We start from the raw sequence: 18,610 nt of genomic DNA, 5'->3' as shown, positions 1-18,610 counted from the left end.
TTGATTTGTTTATGTTTGGAATGCAATGATTCCTTCTCCACATCCTTCTCCTATCTCCACTTAATATAAGAGTGTAAATGGGTTTAATTTGTGACCATAAATTTGATGGAATGTTAAATTCATGGATTCAAAAGAGCCTTTGAATTACAACAACATTTCTAGTTTTTGAACTCTTAATACATGTGTAATGATATATCCAGAGTGTAGTTCATATTTTACGCATGGTCTTTTGTGCTTGTAAAGTAATTTGAAATTGAATTTAAAAAAAACTCTTGTGTAGTACATAATTTTGCTATTTAACCAAGTAGAAACTTCTTTAAAGGACCATAAATTAAAAATTACAGACATTTTACACAATTACTCATTTTATTACATGTTAAAATTAACTATACATAGTTTTAAGTCACCGCACACAAAATCACAAGCAAAAATGAAACTGCACTCAGTACAACATGATGGCACCATTTCCTTTCTCTTCCATAACTGGATTAACATTTTTCTTCTCTCTTGGCTTATTAGTCCCAAAATATATTACGACAATATTGAGAATGCTCACTATCACTGCACCCACAACAAACCTAATATTTAGAGAAAAATAAACATTAGAAGATTCTATATAGAAATAAAGTTACCTAAGTAACTAAAGTGAAATATTTACCAAAATGAATATCCAACATGGGCCATATCTTTGGAACTCCAGTGTATTTCCAAGTCCTCTTGCGTCATCACATTGTCTTTGAGCTTTTTATGGAATTGTACTGCCCAGGTGATGACAGCAGCCAAGTTGAACATCACTGAAAATGACATGGGGTTTCTTAGGCAAATAAATTTAAATATGAACCTTTTTTTGGGCTGCTGGTTTCCGATTATCAAAAAGTGACAAATTTTAAAGGACTCTTTAAAAGGTTTCTGGAGTCAACTTCACCTTAAATGAAGGGAAAGTCTCTCTAATGAGTAACAGTAATTAGTTCATATAAATTCATAAGCACAGGGTATTAGTAAGTGCAAAACTATTACAGAGTTTCATGTGCACTGGGACATGTGCTATTTATGGATGATATTATTTATTAACAGCTTATTGAATAGTTATCCATGATAGGTTTTTAACACAACTGGAACGAGAGTAGAAGAATAGACTTTCAGTGGTGTAATATCTTCTATTACTTAGAACAACTTATTCATTGGTTATAATTTTTACCCTTAAAGAAATCATGGATAACGAGTACTGGAAATTTTCATGTGTAAAAAGTTAACTTACCAGAAGGACAACTTGTGTGATTGTGGCAAAAAATGTATCTTAAAAATACTTATTGTGATATTACATGCAAAATTATGCTTGAAAAACCTACACAAAAGGAACCAATGGTCAATATTCATTACCAACAGTAAAATGTGGTACATTATTCACTCAATCCCAAAATCAAATTTGATGAAAAGGATATGGTTGATGTAAGGTAATCGTAAGTTACAATGGAAAAAATCTTTCTCATTCATACTTTCTCTCTTAAATTTGAAATAAAAATGCTAATGTAGTCACGCACTTATCTAGAGCTAGGGATATCATTTGAGTTTCGGCTTATTAATTTGTTTAGGGACAGATCCTCATTGAAGAAAGTAACCATTCATGGGTGTAAACAATAAAAAACCACATTAATCCCATGAACTAGACCAGGGAGTAGCTGAAATGTGATGACCTTATTGATAAATGGGTTGAGGCTGTTGATTGTTCACAGCAAATAGCTCAAGAAGTATGAAACCGACTGAAAAATGGGAAACTAGAGGTCCTGTGATTTTTTAAACTCTATCACAATCAAAAATAAAAAAAAATGGTGATCAAGCCTATTGCTTGATAATTTACAGAAAAAAGTATTTCAAGCCGACTTTAGTTGATGGCAACCACTTTCCACTGAAGTATGGAGCACACCTATCTGACCTCTACTTGCTTTCTACCACCAAAATTATGAGACTAACTGAAAAACATATCTTTCCGAATGTTGTTGCATGATAGACTCTACTACTCCTGAAATTTTTGTTTGAGATGTTGCGATATCTATCAATACCATCCTTAGTCGGACAGTAAATCTGTGCAAACGCTTCTATAATTTGTTAATCAATTAATATATAAATACGTTCAGGCTCTAGTGCTCGATATTTGAGATCCCTACATGTCCCTGCCTAGGTTGTAAGGGTATGTTCATAGCATGTGCTACCTTCCTACTCGTCCCAAAACAAGGCTAGGAGAATGGTGCCACGAGATGGCAAGTCAAAACACTACACAGAGGAATTTTCAAATGTTCCGGATTTCTGGTTTCTAGTATAGTATATATAGTATCTATAGTTTGAGGTCCTCAGCTGTATTTTAATAGAGAAATACTTTTTGCTCAATCCAACCAGTTTTCTCACAGTTTTACTCCGTTTTTGCAGAAAAAAAATTATTTGATACTTGCCAGGACCCCCTTTCCCCACATGAGATTGGGTGAGAATCAGCTTGACCCCCTCCCCCTCTAAACCCCTTACATTATCAATGCATGTCCCATAATCCCCCACTCCATGCAGCCTTTAATGGCAGAGTAAGGGGAGGGCGTGGTGGTATCCCTGTAATTTCTCAAAAAATAAACAAGATGGTTGCTCTCCAATGCAAGTTTCTTTTTCACCAGCTTGACAAACAATGTTTAAAGATAAATGATGAATATCTAAAAGCCACCACTACATATATCAGACGTCATACTTATTATTTGCTGAGAAATATGGGATACCACCGAGGCACCACAGAAATTGATGAAATGTGTTGTACCCCTCCTTAATCCGCCCCTGTTTGAAAATAAGGTATGCAGTCGATGAGAATAGTTTACCTGTAAGAGTATTCCATACATAGAGTCCAATTATTCCTGCAATGGTTGAGACTGGAGTGATAGCAGTATTGATCACAGCAAATGCGGCAGATACTATTGCAAATATCTCAGCAAGGCATAAGCATGCAATGGTTGCCACCCATAAACCCCAAATTAGGAACTCTGGCTCTGCTTTCAGTATTTCCATGACTGGAAAGAGAAAAATGAAAAAATAAACAAAGTTAAATGGTAAAAGTTTTGATTTCATAAATAAAATAGGTTTACCAAGCATTAGGCATATCTCGAGCAGTGCAACCTAGTACCGCTCGAAAACTTGATAGGCGAGAGAAACACTTCAGTGGTGGATTGAGGGGGAGGGGAGATAAGGGATGGTCCCGGTCTCTCGTGCTGGCATCGGTGGCACCAGGGTAATATCACCGTATGCCAACCTGAAGGTCGCGAGTACGAATCCCATCATGGTGGATTTACCACCATCCAGGGCGTGGATGCAGGGGCGCAGCTAGGAATTAAGGCTAGGGGGGGTTTTAGGCGCAACTAATACTTACGGGTGTGGGGGTATTGTATACCTATCAGGGTTAGCAGGAGTTGCGGGGGCCCTTCTCCAGAAAAATTTGAAGAATAATGGTTCAAAATGGCGAGTTTTACAGGTTTCTGAGGGATATGTGATAAGTCCTATCTTTATTCTATAAGTAATACTGATCCAGATAAGTAAAATGGGTTAAAATTTAAAATTTCTCTGAGCTCTGGGGGGGGGGTTTATCCCCCAAAACCCCCCTCGCTGCGCCACTGCATGGATGTATGCAATTGTGAAACAAGTAAATTGTGAGAAAGGACTATATAGTCCTAATTTCTCTTTCAATAAAGACGACATTATTATAAGTGTCTGGAAAAATGGAAAAGTTGGTGGCTCTCCAATGAAAGTTTTTATTACTATATATATTATAGGATAGGGGAAGTCATAGAAATCCTTACAAAAATGATTAAAATTTGTTTCCTAATTCTGCGATATGAAGAGGGTAAAGGAAATATGTGTACAAATTTTAAACAGGCAATAATGAAAGAATTTCCTATTTTTTTCTAAATCCGATGACGCACGCTTATACAAATATCCATTTCAAGGGTATAGCGAAAAATGACGTTCTTCGGTTTTAAGTTATTTAATTCGAGGGAACTGCGTTACGAAATATGCCCTTACGAATTATTCACTTTGAGCTCGGTCCGGAGGTGGACAACGAGATGTGCATACAGTAAAATACGTTGGTCTTCAAACCGCTCAAATTCCCGCCTTCGTCCGCTCCAGTTGAGCGAAGAAAACGGGCACAGAGAACGGAACACGACGATGGTAAGCACATCCAAGCAAACATTTTACTTAATGCATGAGTTACAGTGACCACTTATCTTTCTGACGCGAGCGGAATTCGTTTCTCGAGTTTTTTTCCTTGAGCCGTTACTGTAATACGTTACGAATACTGACCTCATGTGATTGCCAATGCTTTCCTTGGTCTTTTCAATTTTCGCGTACCTATATGAAAGTCAGCGCCGCAGGGGGAAAAATCCCTGCGGCACAATCTCTGGTTATGACTCAAACCGCGGCTAATGGTCCTCATTAGCAAAGACGCATACAGAAAATTTTCGGTGAGGTTCATTTGCAGGGGGTATACTTCAGGGGAATTTTATTGGGAGGGGAGACCTTGTACCCAAAACCCTGCGGAGTACCCCTAGACCGCCAAATACCCCCTCCCTCCTGCCCTCGAGACTCCCTATGATCTATTTTTTGCATTAGTCTGTCTTCAAGACCCGCATGACTGTTATCGTCTTCGAAGAAAGGCATAGGGGGCCAACAGCTTTTTATGATATACTGAGTGTGCACATACGTGTTAACCCATAATTTTCTGCGAAAAATCCATCATCGTGGTTCAAATCTGGCAAGGAGCAAGCAGTCTGGCGAGGAGTTAGGTTCGCAACTATGCGTATGAAAATGAATTCTTTTCGGCCATGCTATTAAATATTTTTTGTTTCCTTAGACGACATTCAACGAGGTTTACAAGCAAATTAAGGACAAAGAGAACGTGAGAAATTCAAGCCTAATATTTTTAAGCTCACCCTTTTGCCAGATACTTGAGGCAACCGCTAAGTAACGTATTTAACGAAATTTTCCTTCATTTAATACATTTATTTGATGATAACTCCAAAAATAATACGGTGACGAGCCTAAGTTAAGTTTTCATTATTATTCATATGGTGTGATTAACATCATATGTTTAAAAAAATTAAATCGACATGTATATTCTATCATTTAACATAATTTTTCCATACGCTAAGAAAAGCGTCTCTACAAGAACCTGAATGAAAACGCGAATTATCAAAGACAATTTCCATAAAGCAGCAAAGAAAGCCTGTTTTTGGTGGCGTCTGTCGATGAGGCACAAATAGCAAAGAAAATTTCGATATTTTCATGAAATTTACACTCGGGTACTTAGTGTCGCGAAACGACCTTCTCAATTCTTTCCCAGTTTCAATCCCGGAGTTCCATGTGAACGAAGTGACGATGAAGTTCACCTCCAGCATACTGATGCGGTCGTCAGATAAGGAGAGGAGGAATCTGAGCCGACGCCAAATACGTGCACCTTGGCAATTCCTCCAACACGTACAACGAGCCACGAAGCCATCCACGGCAAGAAGATGAAATTGACCTAACAGTCCCAGTTCGGGAGAGAAGTTTTACTCCATTGAAAGCGACAGCTTCAAGGTCTTTTCCTTTCATCGCGAGCTTACACATTGGAAAATTTAATTATCTTCATTCATCTGCATCCGCAAGTCACCTCACATTGTGATTGTATATAGGGTGGTACACCAGTCGCAAATAAGTTAGAGAAATTATGTTGTGCGTTTTTTGCAATTGACCTGCTTTTCATTATAGTCCATAGTCCTTCATTATCCTTGGAAGAAACAAATTCGTATATTCACCGTTTCACTGAAGTATTTTTCATATTTGATCTCTTCTGTCCGTCCTGTAGTGTGGTGTAAAATTTATCCTCATTGTCACTCTGGAAGACGTTATTGCGTTTTTCGATCCAGGAGCGAAGGTAAGGGAGCGAGGGTAAGGCGCGGCCAGAATTTCAGGGGGTCAAGAGGTTTCATCTGCATGCTTCATCATATACATATAGCCCGCAAGCCGCCTCAATAGGAGTGTGCTGGGAATTTTATCATAGCTATTAGTTTTAAAATGTTTTGATTTTGTGTTATGAAACTCTATTATCTTTAGTTATGCAAGAAACATATGCCAGTGATTTTTCAACATTTTATGGCTTTTCGCCTCGTTGGAACCGATTCAATGACGACGGTTTCGCTGGTATTTCAACCAGCATCCATAGGCCCGTAAAAACTGTGGAAAATAACAATCCCTCGGAGCAAGTCGAATAATTTCATGCCTAACCTTGTAAATTTTCACTGTAAAAATAAATAACAGTTTGGAAAAAGTATTTATCATCTATTAATTTTCTAATCTATGGAAATATTGGAAAGAAAAACCGATTAGCACCCCGATAAAGCTGCAGTGAATGATTGTCTAAATTAAATAATCATTCAATTCAGCGCGGAAAATTTGCAGTCATGAATGAAAAATTAAGTCAGATATTCAGTGTGTTTGATCCAGCTGGTCGAGAATGATTTTAGTTTCACGAGGGAATTAGAGAAAAATATCCCACCTGCCAACTGGGTCTCCGGAGGATCCAGTTAAATAAATTTCGCAAGGTGTGACCTAAGGCTACGCGTTCTTGACCCAGTTCCATTTCTCGCAAATGATTGCTTGGCAAGTCTGCCCCAATACCCGCGATAAAATTGAAATAGAAACAGGAGGTAACTGATTGAGGCGGACACGAGAAGAGGAACAATAATCATTAAATTTCATCCGAGTCGAAATCATCCTCGAGCATGTGCATACTTGCAAATTCATTTTCTTAGATTACTCCCTTCAGCGTGTTTTATATTATGGAACATATTTAAAAGAGCCAACTGCCGTGCTAACGTAATTATTGGAATTTAGATGAATTGCTATGGAATGTACGAATAAAAATTTATTTAACGATAGTAAATATTTATGGCAATTAGGCTAAAACATAATGGCTTGAAGAGAGCAGACACGACCTGAAGAGATAATAAATTTTGCGGAAACAACTTGTTTCGCACCAATTTAAATACTATCCGCAGCAAATATTATTTTCACAAAAAAATTGTCACGGCTTTATTTTTGTTTGCAATGTTTTTTCAAAAAATGGAAACTGTATCTGTACATCTAATTAAATATAATGGTAACTGTATATCTAATTAAAATTGATAATCGGTATAAGATAAATCTCGTTGCTATTTAGTCGTTCACAAAGAAAAAATATCAGCCTCATGAAAAGATTGTTTTCGGGTCATACGGCTAGATTAATCTAAGGTATAACAAAGTATATGGTTAAAATTTTAAAAATCTCCCAATTTTTTTAATCCCTCCCCAATATTCTTTTTGTGGCGCAACTTGCGCCAAACATCCTCACAATAGGCGTCCCTGATGATGCTAACTTCAAAGTTAGTAAAATCATTCATGAGATACTCCAGAATAAGGCACTATCCTAAATTATTTAAGGCATTGCGCATGCCGACTGCTCCGTGACGTCAACTGGATATAATTTTTCGACGGGCGATTTACTAACAGTAAAGGCCGTTTTAAACGGTACACGGAATTGCGCAATCTGACATACGTGCGAAGGCGCATCCAAAATTGCGTCGTGTAAAGCGGTGAATTGCTAGAACACATGCGAGAATGCGTGGACGCGAGACGGCAAAATAGCCCATGTTCTAATTTCGTTCATGCATTCGCGCAATTCCACGCCATTTTAGAAATTAATGCAAATTTTAGAAATTAATTTAGAAACCTGCGTAAAACGGCCTTAAGAACTGCCATGCTCCTCTTGCCCCTACGTAGGCTCCAATCGAAGGAGAACCAACCAGTCATTTCATCACGATTTACCAGCACGATTGACGTCCGTTTAACTTTCCTCCGCAAATGTAGCCTTGAGAGTAAACATCCTCATAAAATGCCCGAGTCTCTTACATTCCCTTTTTTGCCATGAACTGCTATCACGACTGAACTCTATTAAAGCCTTGCCGAAATCTTTCATAAAAAAGGGTAGTTGGCTTCGGGTTACGATCAAACGAGGAGAGTAACTCTCGTCATGTCTTAACGAGAGCCCCATTTTGAGGCCTCGTTACATCTTGCAGCGAACGCACTTTCTCCACTGGCAGTTCCGGTTTTGAAAATCCCACACTCTTCCACACGCGAAGGTAACTCAACCCTTTGTTTGAATCATATTTCTGAAGCTCCGTTCTCTCTGTCGTTGACCTTATGAGGAATTTTTTGGCACTTCCGTGACCAGGCGACCGACGATTAATTGCGCGGGAGAAATCTCATCACGAATATTATGAATGTCAAGGAGCATCGAACAGCATGATTGTGAATCATTGAAAGACAAAGAAGAAATCTGCCCATGGAAAATACGCGATGGTGTTCTCCATAATTTTAAGTTGTCGTCATTCAGAAATCTACGTTACGTTTTTCTGTAACTATCTGGTCCTTTTCTTCAGATAATCGCCCAATTCTTTGGTTGTTCATCTAAATGCCTAAGTCGTTTCTGATTATTTACTAACTTCACCGTTAGTCAATTATCGGAAACCGTAAAATCACTTTGTCGCACTAATAGAAACGTTGTAATTTATCCCACATCATTTTTATTTTTTCCAATTTTTATTCCTTCCTCTGTACTTATCATATGTATCGTCATTAACTAAATAGAATAGAAATAAGTCAGATGTCATACACGAAAAAGTTATTATAGCGATCATAGGGCACGTGCCCCCCCCCAGACCCTTAAAAAATATGCAAGATTTGTAATACGGTCCCATTATCATTGCTTTCGTTTTGTATAACGAGGTAACCTTGTGCCCTCCCAGAACAAAATCCTGGATACGCCCTTGCTTATACCCCCCCCCCCCAGAAAGAAATCCTGGATCCGCCCCTGATAGCGATTACCATAGGATTAAAAAGGGAAGAAATTATCTCAACCTCAAATGCTTGACATGAACGATTATTCACTATTGTTTTAGGCGAAACCAAGAAAAATTAAAAAAAGAAAAGATCCCACAAATGATAAATTACATTCATTCTCGTTGATATTAGTGGTACTGTTTTTAAGCACATTGAGGCGTTTATGTGGACTTAAGAATGGACTTAAGTGTACCGCGACAAAGCTGCAGGCTTAAAATAGTGATTGATTCGTTGTTTGGATTTTTAATGGATATTATTGAACCTGAAATGTGCATGATTCACCGCTTTGATTGCAAGTTAAGTCTCAAAATTTTTATTTCCCTCTGAGCGATCTCTTTTTCGATACTTTTATCAGTACACAGCTCGTTTCTTGTAACTTTAACGATTTTGATACGATGTCAAATAATTTAAATACTGCAATCGTAAGAGAAGGTACACACGTATGTAAATAACCTGTGGTATAGCCAGCGAAAGTTATTTTAATGATTGCATTATTAAGCAAATGACACCCTAGTTTCTTCGAGCATCAAAAGATAAGCCATTCAGATACAAATAAATGCCTCAGTGAAGAATCATCTAAATAATAAGTTTCACCCTGAAAAGTAATGGCAAGTGGCATAATAAATAAATTCAGGGCCCTAAATCAGCCAGATATTCTGAAGTAACGATGGCGATAGGTTCTAGAAACAAGAAATGAGAAAGAATCCTGATACTTTTAATACCTGGAGGTATCTGGTGATTTGAGAGGAACCCATAAAGATCACACCTCAGCAATAAATTATGGAAGCAGCAATTAAGATACACGAATGAGGAACAGGTTATATAAAGAAAAAAACTCCCAATCGCCTATCATTCTTCTGGGCAATACCCTTAGTAAATGCATAGTAGCAACATGAGAAAGAAAACTGATAGAAGCTGTAAAGTTATGTCGTCGCATTTTCCCGATTGAAGTATTTAATAGAGGCAGCTTAGAGATTGAGGAAAAACAAAAAAATTAACCTGCGGTAGAAGGAAATACCTCCAAATATACAAAAAAAGATGTACATGAAAGCCAAAGAGAATCTCGGAGATTTTAGTTCATCATCATCATTAGTCAACAATCCTAAGATTGGTTTGACGCAGCTCTCCATTTCTCTCTCCTATCCGCTAATCTTTTCATACCTACATATTTCTTCTCTTTTACATCCTTTATAACTTGTCCTATATAACTCATTCGGGGCCGTCCATTGCCCTTTTTCCCTTCCACTTGTCCTCCAACGATTGTCTTCATCAGACCATCGTGCCTCAAAATGTGGCCAACTAATTTGTCCCTTCTTCTGCTTAATGTTTTTAGGAGGCTTCTCTTTTCTCCCACTCTTCTTAGCACTTTCTCGTTACTCACACGGTCAATCCATTTTATCTTCATCATTCTTCGGTAGCACCACATTTCGAATGCTTCAACTCTTGACTTCTCTGCTGCTGTCAACGTCCAAGCCTCACTTCCATAGAGAAACATACTCCATATGTAGCATCTGATGAATGCGTGAGCACCTGATTTTAGTTAAGCAGGTTTATTTTCAATATGAAAAAAATATGGTTGTATCGGAGAAATGGCACCGAAAAATACAATGTCTATGATAGAAAATTGAACGAGGAAGGCTAGAAAAAATTGTAAATTAGAGATCGGGAAACTCATAATGTAGGATGGATAATGAAGGGAGAACAAAATGTAAAAGTCGCATAAGCGTTCATAGAAGAAAACAATTGCTAGATGAAAGCACTGTAAAATTATCAGCACTTTCAAACTCCTTGGATAGTGCGCAAAATTTATTACTTAGAAACATGTAATATACCAATAGACAAAAATCGTCCAAGCTCTTTTTTACGGTGGGATATTTTGATATTAGCGAGATAGATACATCCCTTGTAAGGTTAATTTGCGTCCTGAAAGCTGGGGCCAATGAGTTGCCTAGCCTAGGCATTATGGGTGAACAATTATTATAACAAACACGCTCCTTCGCAAGGGGGATATTCAAGTAAATATGAGAGAAATTTTAAGAATTCTTTTTACATTAAAAGCAGTAAGTATTTTTTTTCATTTCTCAACTTCATTCACTCTGTCAAAAATGAAACAATCGACCGTAAACCGACTAGAGAACATTTCAAAGCCGCACAAGATGTGGGACTTAAATGTAAGTAAAAACTATCAGTGAACTTCAGAAAACGTGGTAGAAATGAACTTCTGTCATCTCGTTAAAAACAAGGATGGCATTAACGGGTACTCACCTAAGGAGATAAAATTATATGAACAAGTTAATCACTTTGTAATCAACTACCTCCGTATCTGCCGTAATCAAAATCTTTACCAGAACAAACCAAATAACCTAAATATTGCATTGGCAATGAAGATTTCTTGGGTATCACACCGGGTAATGTCCTCCATGTCTCCTCCCGGCGTTTCGATGAGACGATTCAGGAATCCAATTATTGGACTGGATTCCTGAATCCCTGAGGATGATGGGCGAGTTGCACATCTAAACGTCGGAAGGAGATATGGAAGACCTTACGCGGTGCAAGACACGAGAAATCTTCTCTGCCATTGTTCGTTGGGAAAAAAAACAGACATTAAATCAAAGTATTGCATTAATTTCAGTTTGAGCTGCAGTGCTTGATATCTTCTGTTTACTATAAGGTGACCTTGTTGATCAAGCAATGTTAAGTAGTCTTTTTTTCGATTGAAAAGAAACCACTTTGGATTTAGAATGCTTGAAACGCTCCACTAACCGAACCCCCAGGCGTTGCGAAATCGGGCGAGAGAGGGAATAGCAAAAACTAAATTACAGATGCTTGAATCAAAGAGAAAATGCCCGTCGTGGACGGTTAGCTATTTTTTGATTTTTTCACTGCCTCGAAACTGAATAACACACGCCGTGTTTGGGCGATATCCGGTGATCAATCAAAGGGTAATAGCTTGAAGCACCTTGATTATACACTAATGTACGAAAATATTTCCTGTAAAATTAATCTTACAACGCTGGAATCACTCTTGGCTTCGGATCGTAACGGATCTTCTGGCCATTTCCTCGCTAAAGGAAGTTCAGTGTGGAGCTCATTTTACAAAAGCGGCTGCTGATATGTAGTTATTGCGTAGCCTGAGGAAAAATTTCTCGTTCGAGTCTGAAATAAATTATGAAATCATTATTTTAATGTGTTTCCGGCCTCAGTGCAAGTTAACTGCTAAGAAGGGCAGTGAAACCTCTGGGAATAAAGGTAATCTGTCGTTGCGGCCAACTGGGACCACCAGTAAGCCTAAATATTCCATTTTTTTAATTAGGTGAATAGACGCTATATCATGAGTTAGATTTAATGCATTGATTAATTTGGAGTTGAAGAAGTATGCTCTTCATTACACAGTAGCTGGTTATTATGTTTTACTCGTAGTTTAATTATTTTCCATATTGAAGGAAAATTTTGAAGAAAGCGTGCAAAACACGGTCGAGTATACAACTACTAACACACTTAAGCTTTCCAGTTATGCTTTTTATTCGTTATTGCAATAAAATTGTGTTTTATGGACGGTTTATTTATGAAACAATCTTTTATACGGTCCTAGTCGGTGCGCATCTAACTGTAGACTTGAGATTTGTAAATTCTTGAGGCTATGATAGACTGGTCTTCAAACTGCGAAAGTTCCTTACAACGTAACGGACAGGTCGTCTTCTTAACCTCGATCGTACCAATAGAAATAAGCTTAGATGTGAGGCATAGCTACATAATTTGTACGTCTCTCTCTCTTTAGATTACTAGTCATAATTACACCAATTACTTATTGATGATTTTCTATTCCGAATGGAATACGTGCCCTGAGGGCGGGGCTCAATAATTGGGGCAGTCAACATCAGAAGATTATCAAGTACACTGAGTAAGTCTTGAGTTGAATCCGAAAAGTGAAACGTATTCCTGAATAACCTTACAATCATTCTGATCGTGATATTAATTTTAATAAGGGCAGTTACGCATTCAGACTTTATAAAAGCTTTCATGAAAGACCATCGTATAAAAATTTCAATAAAAGCTTTCTAATACGATATATACCTTACACTTCCACACGATAATAGAAATTGATGCCATTCAAGAAATAAATAATGAGAGGTTTTAAAATTTATTGGAGCAGCATTTATTTTGATACTCCGACCGATTTATAACGCGTAGGATTCAAGAACATATTCGGGGACGTAGTCTGACTCATGAAAAAAATTGATCCCCTAATAGACCGAAGAAAACTTTATGCACATTTTCAAGCAGAAATAGCGCGTACTCAGACTTTTTAAACCATAAATTCACTATCAAAAATGGCTTAAGACTGCAGAAAAAGAAAAATGACATTCAAGAGTGACAATTATTATTAATCATTGAAAATGAATCGTTGCATTTTTGTACGGTCAAACACAATTTGTTTAATTAAGAGACTAATCTATTCTCGAGTCTCGCATTAAAGGCAATGCACGTAACAGCACCTGAATCCTACTTAAGATTCTTCACCTTCCAAATTAGATCAATAGTAGTTGTGGGATCCCACCTAAGCAAAATACGCAATAACAGTTCGGAATGACTTTCGAGAGAAAATAGTTTCTTTATTCAGAGATTTCCTAAAGAAAATCCGAAAGTTCATACAGATGAAAATCTAGTCATGGTTTTCGGTAAGCAATCATGAGATAAAGGAAAGCCAGGTCATTGGGTCTTAGATAAGAAGTGCGCCAATGATTTCCGAAAATTTTGGCGGAGCGCCGTCTACGTAGTCGCTAAGGTTTTCACCGCCCGGCAAATCACCGTAGTTCTATTGCGAAGACCCTTGATTAATAATCCGTTTGTCGTGCGGCAGGTGGAAACCAGACGAATCTCTTTCAATGAGATAGTCGGAACTCGTGAAGCAGATGCCTGAGCCAGCGAAATTCGATGTCTCTCCCACATGCGCGGATGGAAATGCGAGTCGCATGCAAGGTGTTACAAAGGCACTTTCGTTTTTGCAACGCCTACGTTTTCGCGCACGGTGCGTGGGGAGACTGGCAGGCTCATTTTTCCTGCTCGCCGTGAACTGGTCCCTCCACCGGGGCTGTGACCGTAGCGGGTGATGCTGGGGCGGCGGACTGAGGGATAAAAAGGATGAGTCAGCCAAGAGCAAGTGCTAGCTCGCTGTGAAGGAAGGCTGAAATGCAAGGAGAGATCGGCCACGAATTCTGTACCGACATGGCCAAAGCGCGGAGAAGCCTATTATCACGCGCTCGCGAATGATGGGGGGGGGGGGGGGGTAGAGTTTAGCATCTCTTCGGATATATTATTTGCTTATAACTTAAGCTATATGTAGTATAATTTGTTAGTATACGTGACGTTTTTTGGACCGTGTGGTGTGCATGTGGGAGTCCAATTGCATGCTGGTGATTGATCACCCCCTGCCAAACACCCTAGAGGTGGCTCGCAGGGTATTATGTAGATGTATGATATCGTCTTGATACATTTGGGGTTGACCGTTGCTAATATTTGTCTTTATCTCTTATTTGAACATTTTCTCCAGTTTCTTCTAATGTGTTAAAAAGATTATACCTGGGGCACAGGCAAATGTTGAAAAGGGGAAACTACACGTACTCTGAAAATTTCATGGAGGAAATAAAAACTTTCACTGAGTACCTAATTATTACTAAAGTAGCTGTTTCCAGTTGGATTTGTTTGGAAACAACCACTAAATAGAGGAGACTGCGTTTTATTTATTAAATAGTAATATCCCATGAGAAAATGAAAGAAATACAATTGATCGACCGGGAAAGATGCGTTCGCTTGATTTTCGCTTCGTACAAATTGTTGGGATGAAAACTTTTCATGAGGAGAGGGATTCATTTGGTGCATTTCAAACCTTGAGTCAGAATATCTGGTCCATATCGATAGGATGCGCCTACGGAACTACTTGAGTTGAATTCTATTTAGAGGAATATAAATTTATGAATTCACTATTCATTCGATTAGGGATTTATAACATTGATATATGTCGAAAAGCTGAACTGCATTCTGAGTCACTAATATGACGCGTGCTTTAACGGAATGTAGTATAAGATTAATAAAAATTAAATTTTTGTAAAAATAACAATCGGAATTTTTAATCGAGGGCGAGGAAAACATAAATATGATAGACTATACATTTAAATCCAAATTTTGTTAAATAAATCGCCAGGCTTTCCAGCCTCCTTAATAATAATAATAATAATACGTCTTTATTGAGCGAGATTGGGACTAGAAAGTCCCATCTTCCATCTAACCCCTAATGAAACCCTGAAAGGGATAGACTATAAAAATCAACATTGTTGTGGGTCTTTAGACCTAAAGTAACTGAGGTAGGCGAGATGTGGTGAAATGTAATCCTGATTCATTGAGTCAGAGGGATGGAAATATTTCCACGAATTAATCTAATTAATAATTATAGTAAAAATAATTTTCATTAATATTCACAAATAAATAAAATAATTTTTACAAATCTAACTTTGTGAGAAATTGCTATCTCCCTTTTTCATAAAATCGGTCTTAGTTAATTAACCAGACATATCGCAGAGTGCGTTAAAAATAAGGAACTAGGAAAAAATAATACGGTTAAAAGCTTTAAAGATAACGGAGCGGAAGGCTATAGCCAACCAATAGGTTTTCCTATCTTTTTATTGCCTTAATCGAAAGATTATTACTCCTGGAGTAGTACGTATTTCACGCTTTTAGATTTTTAAGTAACGATATCTATTTTTGCGATTAAATGAAAAGTGAAAATTTTCAAGCGCGCGAAAAAGGCGACGGCTAAGTATGAATGCTGGGAAAAGCCCGTGTGACGTCATTCTGGTTCCGGCTGCCGCCGTGTGAGGCCACCTTGGTGCGAGGCTATGAATGCCGCTACGATTCTGGCTGCTAGCAGGTAGCAGAGTACCGTGCTAGCAGGTAGCCCTTGGCTTAAATAAGGATTATTAATACCCTATGAAACGAAGGAAACTTTCCGACCACAGGCAATTTTATTAGGTGATTATTAAGAGATGTTTCTCTGAGCTCTGTGCCACATGCATGCATTGGTAATCTCAGACGATGTAACACTCGTACCTATAGCTTCTAGGTCGCTGTGACGTCACGCGGATTGGCGTCGCATGGCCGCCAATCTGGCCTTTTTCAAATGAGGTTAAAATTGGCCGTAAAAATTTGTCTAAAGTGGGATTTATAAAACCAAATAACTTGTACATTATGATTATACTAATTGTGGGTAACGAATCGCAATCAATGCCTTTCGTTTTCTTTGGTGATGGAAACTACCCTATTGTAAGACTAATGACTGCAAACGGCGGTGACGTTACGAGGAAGTGTTTCGCCGCTTACAAGTGCCCGGGTACTCTCGCCCACTTCAGTGTCCCTCCGGGCAGAATGGTGAACAGAGCTCTCTCAACGTAGGCGACGCAAAAAGAAAGTGCAAACTCCGGGATGACAATTTCTGCGGTTGAACAGGTTTCACAACCGCAAAAATATCGCCCTGTTCTCATCGCTTAAGAATTTTAAAAATAGTCATTTGCCCACGAGAAAAAAATACTGAAAGAAAGATAGTTGGACTTTTCCACGATTATTTCAATGATTAGGTTGAAAATAATTGTAGAAAATAGAAATTGCAATTACCTATAATTTCAATACGTCGAACTTCAACGATGTCACGCCTTTATCATTTGAATTTCTGAGGACTGACAACGCATGAGTATGATGTAATATGAGGTGAATATGATGGAATCACTGTTAGAAATTTAATATAGAAAAGATATTTATCATTAGAATAGTATTGAGCATATTTAAATTCAATTCCATAAAATGAAAATCTTGAAAAGCCTTCGTCAAGTAATCTGCACTTCATCATGGGAATATTTTTTTTGCATTCCCTTAGAAAAATTGAACAACAGAGATCAAGAAAATTCGGGACTATTCCACACTAAAAGCGGATTTTTTTCTGAAGATTTTCGACTGGTTAAGGTAATGCTGCAATGAGAATTCACTGACCACTCCAGCTTGTTCCTCTATCTTCTTTATTATTCCTACTGTATAGATACCTTTTTCTCAACTTATACGCAACCAAACTCTACAAATGAGGTACCAAAATGCACAGAATTTATCAGAGAACATGCGACGGCATATCTTACTTCCTAAATTGTGCTATTGTTTCCTAAAATTGGTTTTTAAATAATTAAAAAAACAACAAAAAAACAAAAAAAGGTAAATATTCCTGACGTTAACGGCGCACAAACTGATACATTTGTTCATTTGCAACAATATCTCACATTCTTTAAATAACTTTTATCAAAATGCGGCTGATACCACATTCAAGTCTCCTGCTGATATGTAAGTATGAGTCATCATGTGCGTTTAACAGAGGATAGTGTAATTACTTCCAATGTTGTGTTTAAAGAGGTCCTCTGACCTCAATTTGTACATGAACATTCCAATTAAATTTGTACATAAGACCCTGCCTTTTTTTTCTACATTTTAAAATTAGAAACGCGTCTATCCCTCTGTGGATCTGCATTGAAAAGAGCGGGGGAAGCCCGCTGGGAGCGGACGCATCACGCTCGTCACCATTTAATCCTCTACTTAAGTTGGGAATAGGGCCGGTTATTCCTCATTCATCCATAAGTCCTATTGTCAGCCTCGGTTACCGAGCATCCTTCACTCTGTCACGATTTAACCGTCCGCTCTCCTCAATGCACGACTCATCCAAATCCTCTGCCCCCCTTTCCTATCCTTTAACCAGTTACCTCTTCTCGTCCACCATATATAGAATTTCTCCGTTCCTTTCACTATCCATCCATCTCACTTTCCCAATTCTCCTCCGTCCCCAAAATTTGATAGGTACGAGCCTTTCTCATCGACCCTTATTTTCCGCCTTTCCTCCCAACTCCTAGCTAGCCTTATTATTACGCGGTAATATAACGATCCTCCAATGACCTCTGATCTTTTCATAAATTCCTCCTTTTTCAAAGCTATTCACTTGGTAATTCTTCACTCGATGCAAATAATTCAAGTTGTTCCACACGTCCCTAGAAACAAAAAATATTTCTCTTATAACACACTCCGTGGAATAGGGTAGTTTCCTTCATCAAAGAAAACGAAAGTCATTGATTGCGATTCGTTACCCACCATTACTGTATCATAATATACAAATTATTTCGTTTTAGAAATACCGGTTTAGACGAATGGCAATGGTCCATTTTTATCCTCATTTGAAAAGGGCCAGATTGGCGCCCATGCGATGCCACTCCACGTGACGTCACAGGGACCTAGTTTCTATACGAGAAGATAGGAGTTATACGTCGTCTGAGGTTACCAATGCATGCATGAGGCGCAGAGCTCAGGGAAACATGTCTTAATAATCACCTATTAAAACTGGCTAAGGTCGGAAAGTTTTCTTCATTTGATAAGGTATTAATAATCCTTATTTAAGCCAAGCGCTACCAGCCAGCAGGGTACTCAGCTACCCGCTAGCAGCCTGCGTCGTGTCAGCGCTCAAATCGCCTCAAGGTCACCTCACAGGGCGGCAGCGGGAACCAGAAATACGTCACACGGAGAGATTTCCCGGCATTCATACTTACGCGTCGCGTTTTCGCGCGCTAGAAAATGTTCACTTTTCATTTAATCG

The 18,610-nt window shown here is 38.3% G+C and overlaps 2 protein-coding genes across 5 annotated transcripts in view; one reads left to right on the top strand and one right to left on the bottom strand.

Annotated features, from left to right (window-relative positions):
* LOC124153796 (DDB1- and CUL4-associated factor 10) overlaps positions 1-18,610 on the top strand; it is an 83,414-nt gene that overhangs the window by 7,371 nt on the left and 57,433 nt on the right. The window lies entirely within an intron of this gene.
* LOC124153798 (clarin-3) overlaps positions 348-18,610 on the bottom strand; it is a 31,202-nt gene continuing 12,939 nt past the window's right edge. The window contains exons 2-4 of the mRNA XM_046527163.1: positions 2,853-3,041; positions 659-794; positions 348-578 (exon numbers count right to left, since the gene is read on the bottom strand). Coding sequence (XP_046383119.1) covers positions 443-578; positions 659-794; positions 2,853-3,041 — 461 coding nt within the window. The 3' untranslated portion in view covers positions 348-442. The remainder of the gene's footprint in view (positions 579-658; positions 795-2,852; positions 3,042-18,610) is intronic.

The sequence above is a fragment of the Ischnura elegans genome, chromosome 2 (genome assembly GCF_921293095.1).
Source record: "Ischnura elegans chromosome 2, ioIscEleg1.1, whole genome shotgun sequence".
NCBI lineage: Eukaryota > Metazoa > Arthropoda > Insecta > Odonata > Coenagrionidae > Ischnura > Ischnura elegans.
Note: the sequence above shows the minus strand (reverse complement) of the source record. Positions and strands in the feature narration are given on the sequence as shown.